This window comes from Moschus berezovskii, chromosome 20 (assembly GCF_049115385.1).
Source record: "Moschus berezovskii isolate FMDL1 chromosome 20, NW_MosBer_1.0, whole genome shotgun sequence".
Taxonomy (NCBI): Eukaryota; Metazoa; Chordata; class Mammalia; order Artiodactyla; family Moschidae; genus Moschus; species Moschus berezovskii.
Genome location: NC_142479.1, coordinates 37,277,454 through 37,295,110, shown reverse-complemented (window position 1 = coordinate 37,295,110; position 17,657 = coordinate 37,277,454). Strand labels below are relative to the sequence as shown.

The 17,657-nt window shown below is 41.7% G+C and overlaps 1 protein-coding gene across 8 annotated transcripts in view; it reads right to left on the bottom strand.

Moving 5' to 3' along the window:
• The window catches only part of KIAA0753 (KIAA0753 ortholog), a 65,631-nt gene that overhangs the window by 18,096 nt on the left and 29,878 nt on the right, over positions 1-17,657 (bottom strand). For 7 of the 8 annotated variants that reach the window (XR_008682978.2, XR_008682979.2, XM_088828812.1 and 4 more), the window contains exons 8-13: positions 12,023-12,258; positions 10,571-10,737; positions 8,817-8,936; positions 7,661-7,750; positions 4,270-4,348; positions 3,131-3,214 (exon numbers count right to left, since the gene is read on the bottom strand). Coding sequence is in view for 6 of the 8 variants with exons in the window: in XM_088828812.1 (XP_088684938.1) it covers positions 3,131-3,214; positions 4,270-4,348; positions 7,661-7,750; positions 8,817-8,936; positions 10,571-10,737; positions 12,023-12,258 (776 nt within the window). In the remaining 2 variants the exon portion in view is untranslated. The remainder of the gene's footprint in view (positions 1-3,130; positions 3,215-4,269; positions 4,349-7,660; positions 7,751-8,816; positions 8,937-10,570; positions 10,738-12,022; positions 12,259-17,657) is intronic. The other variant, XM_055404172.2, reaches the window with a different exon arrangement.

Below are 17,657 nucleotides of genomic sequence, written 5' to 3'. Positions count from 1 at the left end.
TGACAGCAGGACATCAGGACAGTTTCTACCACAGTCATTTCAATAGTTGCATCAATCGAGTAACACCATTAATGTCCATGAAAATTACTGTTACTATCTGTTTTGCCAGCTGGTAAAGCAAGTATCTGCCTTGTGCTAGACTCAGAAGAATGTCCAATACTGCACATATCATGGGGCTTCCCTGGTAGCTCAGTTGGTAAAGAATCCACCTGCAATGCAGGAGACCCCGGTTCAATTCCTGGGTCGGGAAGATCTCCTAGAGAGCATAGCAACTCACTCCAGTATTTTTGCCTGGAGAATCCCCATGGACACAGGAGCCTGGTGGGCTATAGTCCATGGGGTCGCAAACAGTCTGACACAACTGAGCAACTAAGCATACAGCACATGTCATAGTCTCCAGAGGACATACCTACACTATTCTCTTTCGGTTCAGTGCTTTGTAAAAACATCTGTTCACAACATCACAGTTGATGCTTCTTGTCTCTGTTTGAGACTTTCTACCACTAACCTGGGGGCTTCCCTGGTTGTTCAGACAGTAAAGAATCCGCCTGTAATGTGGGAAGCCTGGGTTCAATCCCTGGGTTGGGCAGATCCCCTGGAGGAGGGCAAGGCAACCCACTCCAGTATTCTTGCCTGGAGAATCCTCATGGACAGAGAAGCCTGGTGGACTACAGCCCATGGGGTTTCAAAGAGTTGGACACGACTGAGTGACTAAGCACAACACCCCTAACCTGAAAGAGTTTCACCAGCCTTCCTTGACTTTGTATCCTTTACATTGAAAAAGCACTTTACAGCTTGCAAAACATTTTTATATGTGCTGTCTTTTTGTTGATTCTAATATGTGTCTATAATTTGCTCTGAAAGAGGCTTTTTAACGAAGAATGTCTGCTGGGGAAATGATCATATCAGGCTCTGGAAGGAGACATTTCTGGGACCCAATCCTGGTTCTGCCACTGATATGCCTCAAAGTCGGGGCAAGTATACTTAACCTCTCTGGGCCTCAATCCTCTGGTTTGTAATATAGAAACAATAACCCTACATTTCAGATTCACAAGGATTATATGAGCACTTGTACACTGGAACACTTAAAAAATAGTGATTGGCACAAAGAACAGTTACTGCCATAGTAATTTTTAAAACCTTTTAACAGTTAACAGAAAAAAATACATTAATGACCAACAAAGAAATGTTCAACCTTGACCAAAGTTAAAGAAATAAAAATCAGCTGAATAGCCAATACAATAAAATTACCAAGAAATCTAGAGTTAACTAAACCAGTAATGCAGGTCTAGTTAATGAAGATGTGTGTATCTGTTATTTTCATTCTTATTGTTTAAAGAATCAAATATCAAGAATCCTGTGAGATAAGGAAGGACCCAATGATATGAAAAGATCACCAAAATATAAAGAAGCTGGATACAGATGAGCATATGATACCCACTGGTGGGAGATTTTACATTTTACATGATACTTTTCCTGAATTGTTTGCTTTTTTAGCCAGGTACAGCTTTTAATTAAGGGAAAACCTTATACACTTTGGAAAAATGTATTTCATGCGCAAGTTCAGTTAATGACAATAGTAGCAGCAGGAGACAAATATGCCATGATGGCACCCTCCCAAAATCTATTTCCTGACACCAGGGATCATCCTGTCTGCAAGCAAATCTACTGAGAGCTATAGCTGATTTGCAAAGTGCAGCAAACGTCTCCTCCCTTTGAGAGACAAGAATTCTGGGTATCTGGGATCAAGGTCCCACAGCTCTTTTATAAGTTAACACAGCAAAATATCTCTTTTTTAACTTTATCAAGCCAACTTCAACAAGTTTGCTTCTATTCAGTTATTTATAAATACTGACAATGGTGCTGCCTGGGAAACTCTTGTGCGGTGATATTGAAGTTTAACAGCAGCTGAGAATGGTAAATACTAGACAGAGTTAGTTTTCCTTTTTAAGAAATTGTATCAAGGCCCATTTAATGCCTACAGCATGGTTCTCATGTACAAAGCTGATCATTTCTAGTAATACTCAAACATGTCTACTTCACTGACAGCATTTATGACCACTTCATTCCTCTTTCCTATGAAAATCCCACATGAATTGCCTCCCTAGATGAGAGGTGAGTCTCATTACTTTTCTAGGGAAAAAGGCATCACTGGTGGCTCTGCAGTACAAAAGACACAGCCACTTGGTCTGTAAGAGCCAGATGCAGGGTTTCAGCTCTCAGATGCCTCACCTCGCATGAGATTCTGTCATAAAATACTGATACAATAAAATCACAACTGCAAAAATTACAAAAATATGCCAAAGCTAAACTATTGCTTAATAATTAGAACTGGGATACATCCTTGGAATCTACCATCTTCCTGTTCCTCAGGTCGTTGGGCTGGTCGAGCTGCATTCCAATTTCCTTCTCACTCTGAGACCGTCACCCTTGCTCAGCCCTTCCCTTGCTCTGAACACAGAGAGCAGTAACTTCTCTCCGCCCTCACCAAGAGCCGCCGGAGGCAGCCTGCACCTTCCTGTCCCTACGCCGAGGTGGAAGGGCAGGGAGGGCAACATTCCCACAAATGGTGAACACACGTCCCCCAGAGGAAGAGCACAGGGGTGGACAACCACATGCTAGGTTTTCATTTTTCTCAAACGTTATCATTTGTTCCTGGGCCACCTTTTGTCTCTGCCAGGCCAGATACTGGTCATTACTAGGCACCCAAAACATGCTTGCCTAACAATACATATTAGGCCCTCAGTATAAAGGAAATTAGGCCAGTAACAAGCAAAACTAGGCTGAACGAGAGGAAATGAGGGCAGTCATTCTTCTGCCGTGGGCCATCAACATTCAGGCTCATGCAGTCTACCCACACTCTGTCACTGGGAGGAAAGGAAAGAGGCACTGACAAAAACCTGTGGCTCGAGAGCTTTCTGTGAGCTGTTCACAAGGCTCATCGAAGTCCTAATGCTAAAGATACACTGTAAGCATTAACGTGCCAAATGTGAAAAACGACCTCCACCCTCCAGAGCGGGACAGTCCAGTGTCTGTAGGGTCATCTATGTATCATTTTTCCTTATACCCGAGGACATGATCATGTAATAATCCCAGTGTCAGTGCAGAAAGCCAGCCCCACCACACGCACCTCCTCTGCAGGCTGGGCTGTCGTTGCGATTTCTGACGGCTGATCCTTCAAATGAGTATCTACTTCCAGAGAAGAATTGACTCTCTATTAAAACAGACAAGCACACTCATGAGTTATGAAAATTTACAACCCATATTAGTACAAATGAATTCTGCTCCCAGAATAACTTCTGTGTGGAACTGTTCATCAGTTTTAGCTATATTAGGCTTTCTGTGGAAATTTAAGCACTCTGTCTTCATGAAAATAAATGCCATGTGCTGGTCTTGGCTTTCTGCCCTTTTTCTTCCCTCAATTTTGAAAATGTTATCAGAGTAGCTGTGTGTTTTTGTACAATTACTCAACTTCTCTGTTCCAGTTTCCTCACTGACAAAATAAGGAGGTTGGATGGTTGGGCCTCTATGAACCCCCCCAGTTCTATATGCCTGAGAATTTCATGGACTCTAAAAATGATTTAACATGTCTTAGACCAAGAGATAGAGAAGTTCAGTGCCCTATTCAGAGACCCAGAATGTTGTTCACTCCATTTAAGATTGTAGTGCTCTTCCATGGCTTCATCTAGTCACACGAACAAGAGCATTCCTATTTACAGGATGGATTTACAGGGTCTGGCCATAGCATTCAGCTCACTGCTCAGAGGAGAATGGCAAAACCTACTGGTGATGCTCTACACAATTTCATCTCGAAAAAAGCACTAATTTGTGCACAGAAGCTGTCCTAACATTTCTCTCCTCTGGAAAAAATACAGCAAATCATTCCAGATCACTGAGGTGAAAGAGCACAAAATTAAGAGTGGAAGCAGTGAACTGAACATTAACACCACCAGTAGCTTTATTTGATTAGGAACATAAATTGCAATCGAAACTCATTCCCCAAATGAAAATCTCACCTTTTGCAAAAGTGATACTTTCTCTCTCCTCCCCCATCTTGACCCCTCACCCACAAAGGAAGACACATCAGTAGGGTGGGTGCCCGAAAGGGGCCCTGGCAGCACTGTGCCCACACCACGAAGCACAAGCAGCAATGCAGCTGCTGGCTGCCAGACAGACACACAGCCCTACAATGGGTCAGTGTGACCTCTGGGGCAACACTTTTTATTTGAGAGCTTCCAAAAGGCAAGCATATGGGATGAACTAGATTACCTGGGCCTTGGCCAGGAGAGGCTTCAAACGCTCCAAAACTGCCTTCTCTACCTTGTCTGCTAACTGGGTGGTGGAAACACTATTTAGAAATAAAATTGAAAATTAAAACCAAAAGCAAGAAAATATCCTATTGTGTATATTTATTTACCATCCCAGGCGAAGGGAAATCGAATGATTATAAAACCACAGTGCTGTTCTAATTTTCATACAAGATCCCAGGGGATCTTGTTAAACGTAGATTCTGATGCGGCTGGCCTGAGGGAGGCCTGAGAGTCTGTTTCCAACAAGCTCTCAGGTGATGTGATACTGCTGGTCCTGACCCCAACTTTGAGGACAAAGGCTGAGATAACATCTGAAGAAGTATATTAGGCTCTGAGTCCATTTTGAAAGAATAATGGCTGCCTTGAAACGACTAAAGAGGGCACAAGACTCAACAAATGAAACTAATTTTGTTCCCTCCCAAACCCCACAATAACAGAACCAGATGTAAACTCACACTGACAAGGCGCGGGAAATGGTGCTAGAAACTCAAGGACAAAAGTGCTAAGTAACCTACCAACCTGAGAAGGCTGAATTCTAGGGTTGTAACATGGGGAAAGCTGAGGACTCACACAATTTGCACTGCTGACTTAAGAGGCTCAAGACTGGGAGCACCAGGTACCCCAAGGCCTAGGGGTAACCTGGGAGGAGGTGGCTTAACTATAAAAGACAAGAGTCAGATGATGTTTGAGAAGTTAGGGTCCTAGGTCCCTTCCCTCCTTCACACACTGGACCACGGTCTCTCCGCAACTCTGAGGGAAGATGGGTTGGCTGCTCATCCTCAGGAGGGGCCTCTTGACTCCTCAGGGGATGCCAACTGCATTGAGACTATAGGTGCCCTACTGAAAAGAGGGATGCATGGATGCAAGCTGAATGCCGAGGGGTAAGACTCACAGTCTCCTGACTACCTCAGCTCCAAGGACACACAGGTCCCCACCCTCCAGGTAACAGATCAAAAGACTCATCTCTGGAGAGCGTGGCACACCCCAAAGGAAAGACCTAAAGACCTCCATGACGGTCCTTAACCAACCCTAGTGTAAAGCTCAAGGTCAATAATCCTTTCATCGGATGGTACTTAGACTAGCCAGATATCCACAAGGAAAACAATCAACCCTGATAAGCGTTTCATCTCACACATAGAAATTAATTAAAAATGGGATCACAGATATAAAAAATAAAACTGAAACTAAAAAGCATTTTAGAAGAAAATATAGAATATCCTTGAAACTTCAGCACTGGTCATGATTCAGTTCAGTTCAGTCGCTCAGTCGTGTCTGACTCTCTGCGACCCCATGAATCACAGCACTCCAGGCCTCCCTGTCCATCACCAACTCCCGGAGTTCACCCAAACTCATGTCCATAGTCAGTGATGCCATCCAGCCATCTCATTCTCTGTCGTCCCCGTCTCCTCCCGCCCCCAACCTTGATTACTTAGTTCATAAAAAAGATTTAACTGCACAATGAAAAACCTGCTAAGCTGATCTTAATCAAAATTTGAAACTTCTCATCTTCAAAAGATCCCATTAAGAAAATATATAGGCAAGCCACAGGACTAGGAGAAAATATTTGCTGCACATATTCTGAAAGAGGCCTCAAATCCAGAACGTATTTTTTGAAACTCTTAAAAGCCAGTAATTATAAAAACAATAAAAAATGGACTAAAAACTTGAATAAACACATCACAATAAGCACTACCAAGTGTTCATCATCATTAGACTTCAAGGAAATGCAAAGTAAAATCCCAGCAAGATACCACCACACTCTCACCAAAATAACTGAAATTTTAAAAAATCGACATTACCACATGTCAGCTGGGATGCAGAAAAACTACAAGGGAACTCCTATACTAACTAACAATGGAAAAAAACCCAGAGGTCAATTCACAAGAGGGTGGACAAACAGGCTGTGGATATGTATATGTGACCAGTCATACAATGGAATACTACCTGGTAACAAAACGGAAAACTACACAAGGCAGCCCACTGTCCCCCTGACCAGGCTCTTCCAGAGGTCCACTGCACCTGGTTCATCTCCAGATGCCCCAAATGTGGTAAGCCCTACATTTGCCAGGACTCATTCATGATCTATAAACTTTCCGGATGGGCACCTAAAAACTCCCAGGAAGTTTAGGAAGGACCCTGCGCAGCCTGCTTTCCCCGGGAATCCTCATCTAATCCCAGCAGCACTGCCTTTCCAGGTTTTGGCCTGCTTCTCAGCTGTCCGGATGAAACAATATGCCGTTAGGGACACACACACAAGGGTAACAGATTTATGAATACAAGAAATGAAAAGATGAAGACAGGAATCAGGACAGTGGTGAGCTCTGGGGAGAAAGAAGGAAATGCAAGTGGGGAGGGACCCACAGGGAGTTTGAGAGTAGGGGTGCTGACCTATCTCTTGGTTTGGGGGTGGTAGTGGTTCACAACACTCACCCTCTAACGAAAGGGCCACAGCCCTTCTAACCTGGGAGTGGACGCTCTCTCATGACTGGTGACAGAATGCACAGCTGTGTCAATGAGGATTCTGTTCACGTGACTTCAGGGTGACTCATTACGAGAGCGAGACAGATGAGCCAACTGCAGCAGTAACAACTAAGCCTGCTCATGAACTTCTTCGTGCCTGGATTTAGGTGGTGACACTCTTGGGGGCAAATGGGAAAAGCAATCTCACTCGAAAACCTTAGGCTGTGCTCAAGCTAACATGTGAAGCAGAAGTATCCTAGCAGACTGCACATCTACGCCCACCTGGCCAGGAGACAAGCATCTCCAATGGAAACACAGACAAACATAACACTGATCTTTCAGATAAAACTCCCCCTAAACTGCAGATATCATTCAAACTGCACACAAAAGAAATACTTCCTAGAAAAAATACTGTGCAAAATACACATAGGCATGCAGACACTCATTAATTCACTCATTTGGTGAGGTCAGGCCCACACAGTCCAGGATGGTGGTGAAATTGTCTGGACCAATTTAGGAATGGGCAAACATGCACCATCCTTCAGAAGCAAACACATATCTCAGCTTTTGACAACTATCCCTTTCTTCAGTTTTCAGCTCATTCAATTCCTTTGTTCTTCTGGAAGTTTCAGCATCAAGCCAATGGAGCCTAAAGGATACTATCACAGAGTCATCCCAACTCTCCTCAAACCAGCCAGGACTCCCAGGGGCTCCTGTCTGAGCTCCACTGTTGGCTTCTTAGGTGACTTCAAAGAACTTTAAGCAGTCTGACGGACAATAGACATGAAAAGTGTGACTACACCAAAAAAACAATCCCAACAAGTTGTAAAAATAGCTAGATGATATAAAATAGGCCTGCTGTGTTTTTCTCTACCTCAGAAAACAGTTACCTCTGTTTTTGCATTTTGTCCATTTGTTCGGCTTTTAATTCTTCTAATTCCTTCAATCTTTTGGAAGTTTCAGCATCCAGCCAAGCAAGTCTAGCAGAGAATACAAAAGTCAGGCCTATTCTGCCTCAACCTGCAGGTGTCATTACCGCATAAATAGACCAGGAGTCAGGACCCCGCCGAGCGCCCAACTCGGCTCCATCAAAGACTCAGGAGGCAACTCAGTCTCTGGGCCAGTGAAGCTCTTGGTGTAATGTTCCATGCAAAAAGACATTTACCCACAAGAGCATTCCTGGTTAGTGTGCAATGCGACAAAAACCTGGCCACAAATATTCTCGAGAAAACTAGCCTTCGCTGCAATTAGAACTTCTTGTTCAGCTGTAAAACAAAGTTGCTCTCTATCTTCCAGCTCAGACAAAGAAATGGGCTCCCAGGAGAGCCCTCAAGGCAGAGTGAAGTCAAATAAACACAGAAAGGAAAAGCTAACTCGGAACAACCTTATTGTATGTGTTAGGGCTTGATGCTTTCAGCCCAGGATAGTGAATAGTATCAAATTATCTAATGGTCCACTTTCACTCTGGCTTCCCCATAATTGCGAGAACAATTCCAGCCAAATGAATGCAGGCGACCTGTTTTCACTGCTCTCCTGTCATGGAATGGCCTCACCTCATCACCCACTATTTAAAGCCTATTCTTCAAGTCCTAATTGATTTTCCATCTCCCTCCAGGAAGCCCAGATCTCTGCAGATGTGTCCTGTCCCCCTTCTGAACTCTCTCAGCATTTAACACTTCAGGTTTCAGGGGACATACAACTTTCTATCTTATAGTCAGTAACATGTCCTCCCTGTTGACTATAAATAAGCAGGGGCTGGGAGTCTGTCTTTTTTGCCCACCCCTTTGCCCCTGCAAAGGTCTCAAAAGAGCTCCCAACTGTACCAAAACAAGCAACTGGTAGACAACTGAGACGCACGCAATTTTTTAATGAATTAGGCAAGGAATAAAAGAGGGGCTCACTGTCTAAGCTGCATAACTTGACAGCAAAGTTTAGTAATTTCCTTTTTAAACAGCCAACTTTACACATGGGCGAGAGGAGAGCTCGCTTTAGAATTCCACTTGAAAGGGGGCCCATTTCAAAGATATGACAAATGCCAGCACAAACCTCACTGCTTCGTGTTCAACAGCACCTCTCAACCGACTGTCCTCTTGCGTATCTTCCTGCTGGAGAGACTGCTCTTTGGTGCTATCTTTGGGGCTGGATTTCACCTTGAGCCAGGCGGCACTGCAAAACAAGGAAAACTTATACCTTTGTAACTATTCCCTCCACATCCGATGACTCATAAAAGGTGCCAGCTCAGAAGAGACAAGAGCGTCATAGTACTGGTGATCTACGGCGGGGCTCTACATTGGAAGCTGAATGTGAAGCAGAGTGAGAGCATCCAGGATTCAGGCTCGGTGTCAAAGAGAAGTTCCTTTTTGCTTCACAGAAGCAATCACTATTTTAAATGAAAAAAGAATTGTCAACTACAGAATAATGGGTGAAATTCAACAAAACCCTGTTCTAATATACAGATCTGGGTCACTAATTATATTTCACGTCACACAGCAACCCAGTGCCTTTTATCAGGCCTAATGCAGCACTTTGAGCCCAAAAGCCCTCCCCGTCACCTCTGCTATCTACCACATGTACACTCCGGAAGACAGTGCACTGTATATTTGGTTTGCAATGTAAATTCCAACCAACTTCTGTTTTCACGAGCTTACCTCTGAATTCACATCTCTACACTAGGACAAACATAAAAACAGAGAAGAGTACAGAAATAAAGCAAAGAAGCATATACATTATGAAATCAGAAGACCTGATTTTAGTCTCAGCTCTGCTATATAAGCAAGGCATTAGAGTCTCTGGACAGTTTCTTCACCTTTAAACTGAAAGCTGATGAATAAGTATAACTATCCACTGAGAAACACTCAGTCTTCAGGGGACCCCATCCCACCAAGCTTCTCACCACATCGCCTGCCGGCCTCTTAGAAGCGGGACCCCTCACGTCACCGACCTTCTCGCTCACTCCCCTCCACATGTGACTGCTTGGGCCTGCCTTCCTGTGACTGTCCTAGCTCCTGGTCCTTTCCATTGTGCTTCTGAGAACCACTGTACATGGTACACGAGCTCCCAATTTTAACCACTTCCCTGAAGACCGTAATTTCTGCCTCACTGGACTCTGTGCCCCTGAAGGACAATGCCTTCTCCCCAGCTCTGCAGAAGATTGGGCCCTCATTCTCTGTGTGCTGTTTAAGGGTGGTGCTGCTGTTGCTAAGTCGCTTCACGACCCCATGGACTGCAGCCTACCAGGCTCCTCTGTCCATGGGATTTTCCAGACGAGAGTACTGGAGTAGGTTGCTGTTGCCTTCTCCCAAGTAAGGGTGACAAGGCAGTAATGTCAGCTCTATCGTAATTGTCCTCTGTGTCAGGACAGCATCTATGAGGTTTGCACAGTTTTATAATTCATGTTGTCTTGGCTTGGACTAGGAATTATTTTTAAGCATTCATTCAGCAAAGATTTACTAAATGCCTACTAAGATTGACTACATCAGGCACTGTACATTCAGATATAAGGCACAGTTCCCGGCCTCGAGTAACCAGGATCTACTGGGTATAGAGGTGAGTGAAGAGCAGCCCTCGAAGTCCACAGGGTACGGGAATGACCTGTGGGAGTTACCCTATCCACAGTCGGGTAGGAAAAAGGAACCAATGGGCTTCCAGTCAAAAACATTTCATGTATTACCCATCCAAATAAGCTTTTTTTCCTTAAAGGGGACTAAGGCCACTGCTTCATTTGCTCTAAGCAATAGGTCACCTTTGATCTGTGGAGGACAAGTAAAATCACATACCTGAATGCTTGAATTTTTACATACCATTTAGGAGATGCTGGTGGGGATGTGGGGTTTGGAGGTATCCAAGGAGCCCTGCTGTCTTTCACAGGCTGCTGGTTCATTTTTAATCTGGAGGAGACTGTTGTCCTTTGCAACCTGTTTTTGCTGTAAGAGGGGGTTGGTCTACTTCTTTCAGCTTTGTAGAGTCCCTACAAGAGATAAATATGAATTATAAAGCCAAATGGATAGCAAAGAAACTGGTTTTAACCTCAGGCATACTGAAAGTTCAAATGTCCCTATGCTGTTCATGCATTCATTCAGCAAAAACTTAAGTGGAAAGCACTGTGGCAGAAATTTGGGGAGGGCACACATTATACTAAAACAACCCTGGTTGTGGGGAGAGGGGTACACGTGTAAAACTGGAATCCCTGGCTTGGCCATCTTTATATATAATTATATATATATATTTCTTCCTAACTAAGCAAAAGAGGTAAATTGTAAAACATTCTTGGTTAAAATCTATCTCTCAGTCTTGAGGTTTCCTATCTGTAAAATGGGAGATAATGTCTTCACAAATTTCTACAAGATTAAAAGAGCTAATAGAGGAGTATGGTGTGGGGTTTGGAGGTATCCAAGGAGCCCTATTGTCTTTCACAGGCTGTTGGTTCATTTTTAATCTGGAGGAGTATGATGAAGGCAAGAATACATATGCCACCTAAACAGAACAACTACCATAAAATGCTACAGAGAACAAGGCTGTTTCAGAGAAATATTCCAGGCTGAATTTGTATAGGCTCAAACCTGACTTCCCAATGACCTCCCTTGAGAGTTTGTTTGAAAAGGAATAAAGACTTGATCTTAATCCATGATTTATGAGTAACAGGTGATTATGTTACAGAAGCCTATGAAGAAGCCATCAAATTGGAGTAACCACCTTAAGCATATTCAGACTAGGAGGTGGTCTTCTAGCCAGTTCTCCACTGATAGGGCCTCAAGTTAAATTTTAGATAGAAGCTTAAGAGTATAATGTACTTTCAAGCCAGCTAACTCCCAAAGTCATGTTAGAAAGTACTCACCCTAAGATGCCTTTCAATATCACGTGATATATTATGTATCAATATTTAGCAGGAAATCTTCATCTTAACCCCTCAAATTTCATACTTACAAATCAGAAGCAGAAAAAAACTGTATTTTAAAATAGCCTGCCCAATGAAGACCATGGTATCAAATCAGAAAGGCTCTTACTAAACCTGGACAAGAAAGAATGCCCTGTCCTTAGTAACAATACTAAAACTTGTTTTTTGTTTAAAAAAAAAACAAAAATAAAAAAACAACCTGGAGCCAAGCTATGTCAGCTTAGACAGCTGGGCTCAAGGGCTCTGGCATTCAAATGCCCAAGAACTCAAATGCTGGCTCCACCACTTACCAGCCTGTATGACCTTGGACAATGTCAGATTAATACAAATGGGCCAAAAGAAAGGAGTGATTTCATACTTGCTGTGGTCTTGCTGGTGCCAGAGTATCTTTCTTCCTAGACGGCGGCACATTCTCAGTCACAAGCTTCTTTCTCCCTGCCTTTATTTTTGCCAGGGCTAATGCCTCTTCTTTGAAGCCTGCATTTTGGTCGAGGATAGATGGAGCGTCTTCCTGAAGGATATTCTCCTTTAATCCATCAAGCTCATTTTCCAGCCTCTGGGTCACTGGAAGCTCTGTGTCGGGTTGATACGTATCTACATGGAGATTTCAGAAGGACAAGCGGAAGGAAATGCTATTCAAATCAAGTGAGAATGATTATCCAGGGGCAGATAAGCTCACAACACCCTGTTAAAAACTGAAGTGTCTTGCTGTCAAGAGTTGCTTCTGATCCTATGACTCCTACTGCAGTTCTATGGCAGAAACCTGAGTACCATGGCTGACTCCTAAATCTCACCTCCCACATTTACTTACTCACCCGGTCCCTCAAATCCTAATTCTATCAGTAAAATACCTCTTGCCCTTTTCTTCCCTCCTGCCACTCCCTAAGGTCAGGCTTGCAATATCTTGTGACTGTAACAATGGCATCTTCTAACAGGCCCCTTCTTTATCTACAATCACACCTTCTCCTGACTACCATAATTATGTTTCTAATGTAAATATTTAAGTATCACTTCTCAAAATCTTTGATGGCTCCAAATTTGATACAGAATAAAGTCTGAACTCCAAACATGACATACAACCTGCAATGGGAAAGAAAGTAAAACTGTATTTGAAGATGAGATATTTTGTATATAGAAACAATCCAAAGAGAATCTACAGATAGGCAATTACAACTAAGAATAGAGTTCAGCAATGTTTCTGGATAGAAGAAGAAAAATAAACAAAATTCAGTACCATTTGCACATACCAAAATAACTAATTAGAGAAAATATAAGAGAAAAAGTACCCCATTAACAATAGCAACTAAACTATAAGGCACTAAGGAAGAAATCTTAGGAAAGATATACAAGACTTGTACCAAACAAAAAAGTTCAAAGGTATTTTTGAAGGACAAGAAAGAAAGTCTGGATCAATTCTTTTCATGTATGAAAAAAATACTGTAAAGCATCAATTCTCCCCATAGTGATCCTCAATTTCAAATGCAAGTTCAATTAAAATCTCAACAGATTTCTTTTTTGTGGATATAAAATTTTAATGCTAAAATTCTTACAAAGTGTAAAATCCCAAGACAGCCCAAATAATTCTGAAGATCAACAAACTGAGGAGTAGGGCAGGGGTGGGAGTCTTATGTTCCCAGAGATAGTGTTCGTGATAAAGCTGTAATAATTAAGGCAGTGTGGGAGTGATGCAGGAACAGGCAGAAACCAATGAAGCAGGACGGGTATGACAAAGGCAGTATGACAAATCAGTGAGTATGAACTGGATCGCTCAATAAATAATGCTGAAATTACTAGTATCCATAGGTAACTTAAGAAAAATCTAAGTGTTCAGTGTCAGAATCCTCGCCCTCACACTGAACACTTACATTCTAAATGTAAAGAAGACCTAAATGTGAAAGGAAAACTTTAAAGCTTTTAGAAGAAAATATGAGAATATGATTATGACATCAGGGCAGAAAATGCTTTCTTAAAGTCAAATATAATGTTAACATTTGTAAACTTAATTACACTAAACTGCACCTTGCTTTTGACAAAGACACCCAAAAAGTCACAGACAAGTCAGAGTCTGGAAGTAGATTTCTGTAAGGTATATAATTAATATAGGCTTAATGTCCAGAATATATAAAGAACAACTATGAATCTATAAGAAAACAAACAATGCAATAGGGAAACAGGCAAAGGACAGAAAATGGCAGAGAGAAAATCTAAATTGTCAATAAAAGCATGAAAAGATGAGCACTAGCAATCAGAAAAATTGAAATTAAAGCAATGAGGTACTGTTTCAAATTCATCAGATTGGGAGGAAAATTTTTAATGTGACAATACCAAGCAAAAATAAAGATGCAGAAAACAAGTACTCTCACAGCTATTAGTGCAGGAGTGAACTGGCGCAGCTACCAGAAGATTCGCCCACACTGTCACCCAGAAGTTTCACTCCCAGGGACACACTCAGCCTTGAGGAAGCCTCATGTGTACACAAGAAGACATGAGCACAGACAGTCACTTCATCAACGTTTATAACAGCAAAAAATCAGACACAACCCAAAGGTCCATCAGTTTCACTACATTTAGACTACTTTTAACAGCAGTAGGCTAAAGGCCAGATTCCCCTTGCATCACTTTTGCATCTGGTACTTTTCAAGGCCGTGGAGGTTACACAGTAAGGATACATAAACTGAAAGGAAAGAATGCTTAGTACAAACCCTAGTCTAAAATTTAATTATTAACCCTCAGGTTTACATATAGCAAGGTAACTCTGACCTCTAGGTCCCGATGCCTTTCCAGTAATGATCTGTACAAATCAACTGCAAATGTAGTACAAGCTCCAGGGGCAGCTGAGTTTGAGGACACTGTTAGTGGTGGGGAGGGATTGTCCTTACGTCTGATGAGTTGTACTAATGCAATCCACCACTTCAAGAACATTCCAGCAGCTGCTAGAGAAATGCACCAGTTACAGAAATCACAAGACCAAATCAGGCTCACACATTTATTTCAACTGAAAATAGCAAAGATGTGATTTCCCACCTAACTGGCTCCCTATGATTTTTAGGGGTGGGAGGTCAGAATGGAGGAATTAGGGAGAGCGACATCTAAAACAGAAACAAACACCGCAACCTTCTTAAATCCGGTTCATAAAGACAAGGAAAAAATACAAATACAAATAAATAAAAACAAGAGGACCACCACAACCTTCGCCATAAGCAACTGTACCAAATTTGCCAAGTGGCTAAGCATAATCACACCTCAATTTGTAATGATAATAACAACAGTGATTTTATCATCATCTCTTACATCTGTACATTTCTTCGGTTTCTAACATCATTCACATTCGCACTGGAGGCTCACCGTGACACACAGCAGGCGGGGCAATCATTAATTTTTCAAATGAGGAAATGACAGTTAAGTGTTTTACTCAAGGTCAAGGACAGCAAGCAACAGAGTCACATCTTCTGACTCCCAGTCCAGGGTGAGGCTCATTCATTCTGCCCTGTCAGGAACTGCAGCGCTGTTCCAGACAACTGAAGCTTATGTACTTCTGGATGAAATACCTAATTTGCTACTTTAAACAACTCAGTCACATAGGATAAGGACCACCGGCACACCTGAGATTGTAGGTTCGATTCCAGACCACCACAATAAAGCAAATATCATGATAAAGTGAGTCACACAAGTGTTTTGGTTTCCCAGTGCATACTAAAGTTATGCTTATATAGAATGTAGTCCAGTAAGTGTGCAATAGTGCTATGTCTTAATACCTTAATTAAAAAATACTTTATCACTAAAAAAATGCTAACCATCACCTGACAACACAGGGTTGCCACAAACCTTCAACTTGTAAAAACCACAGTATCTGCGAAGCGCAATAAAGTGAAGCACAATAATGTAAAGAATGCCTATATTATCCCCATTCACAGAAAAATGAAGGTTCGGAGAGATGAAATCATCCACCCAGGATCACAAACGGGCAGAGCTGGGACTAGAGGGAGGTCTGTTTGGTCCCCGTTTTCCCCACAGTGGTCTGTCTTCCTGCTTTCCCTCACTGGTACCTGTGGTGAGTTTTAAATGAACAGGTTTCCCAACTTTTCTCTCTGAAGCTGGTCCCCGCCTGTTAGTGCACGACATAGTTACGGGTCCCTCTCATCTTTTAACTCATTTGGGAAACACATCTCTGTGGGCAGGCCTGGAAAGTTCTCTTCATTTCTTCCAAAGCATCGTAAACGAGTCCCCAACACCCAGAACTGAAGTTGCAATGATCTGTTGCTCAAAGGCCTTTTCTTGTTCTACTGCACCCTCTTCACAGCTGGTTATTTAAGCACCTAATTACTGCCGGGCCCTGGGCTCCCACAGAGGATACAGCATCCAATAAGCATCACACCCATACTGAGCGGAAGGCGGCCTCTGGGTAGAAGGAAGGTGGCAGCATTGGTTCTACCTGCCTACCAGTGAAGGGAACAGAATGCCACGTTACAGCAAGTAAATATCTAACAGTGACTAAGGAGGTTAGGTTTTGTTACATTCACCATACAGGCACGGCATTACACTATGGAGGTGCCACAGAATTAGTGACAAATTGAGAAACTGAACTGATTTATAACTTCAGATCAGTAGAGGAAACAAAATGAAACAAGAACTCGATTAACATAGTAAATTACAACAAAGAAAAAGAAGTGGCAGATCAAAAATAAAAAGGGAGAAAGAAGTCCAAATATGCCATTAATCTCAGTAAATGTCAGTAGGTTAAATATAGAACCCTACAACAGGGTTAAAAACACTGACAATGAAGTATTTACAACAGACATTCTTAAAACAGCAAAGACGGACTGTACATAAAGGAATGTGAAATGTTATTCTAGGTAAATGCCAAATAAGTTGGATAGATGAAAAAATATTTGTATCAAACAAAACAGAACCCAAAGTGAAGGACATTAGAAAGACAAATATTTAATAATAATATATAAAATCCACCAAAAAAGATTTATCAGTAAGGAATGCTTATGCATCTAGTAGCATGACTTCAAAATGTACTAAACAAAAATGAATACAAATACAATGAGAAATTTTAAAAGTCTTCAAAGACTTTAACATACCTTTATATCAGTCGTCTAAAGATCAAGTAAATAAAACCAGAAAACTATAGAAAAAAAATAATAAAAGAAATAAAGATTGGAAAGGAGGACATAAACCAGTGGTTATGTTCATAGATGACATGACTATTCGCAAAACACAAATAATCTGCAGACAAATTAGAAATAAATTAGCAAGGTTGCTAGATACATGATCAACACATAAAATCAACTGTGTGTATACCCACAATATACGCTAGAAATTAAATTTTTAAAAAGACATCCTTTACAAGAGCTCTTGAAATAGCAATACCAAGGCATAATTCTAACTAAAGATGATCACACACACATTGTAAGTTACTAAGAGTATTTAAAGACAACTTAAATGATTAGAGGGACATTTACCCTGCCTGTGGATTGGGAAATATAATTTTTTAAAGATACTAATTCCCCACCAAAATTTCAATAGGTTGTTTGTTGGGAATGTTGAGAGAGAGAGAGGGCTGGGAAACCACAAATTCTGACCCTAAAATTTCTATGGAAATACTAAGGGTCAAGATTAGCCAAGACATTCTGGAAGAAGAACTGGTGACAAAAGCTGACTTAGAATAATTAAGATAGTATACACTAGCCTAAGAACCTACAATTAGATCAATGGATGAGAACAGAGGACACAGGAAGTGACCCCTACACATGTGGACACTTAAGACAAAAGTGACATTGCCACTGTGGGAAAAAGGATAATATTTTCAACGAAGAGTGCTACCTCAAGGAGATATCCACCTGGAAGAAAAAGAACCTTTTCTAGAAAATAATACAGGAAAATGTTTCCTTAACTATGGCAAAGGGAAAAGCTTTTTCTTTTTTCTATTAAGTAATTCTTTATTTTTTTCCCCAATCAGGGAGTTATTGTTGTTTAGTAGCTAAATC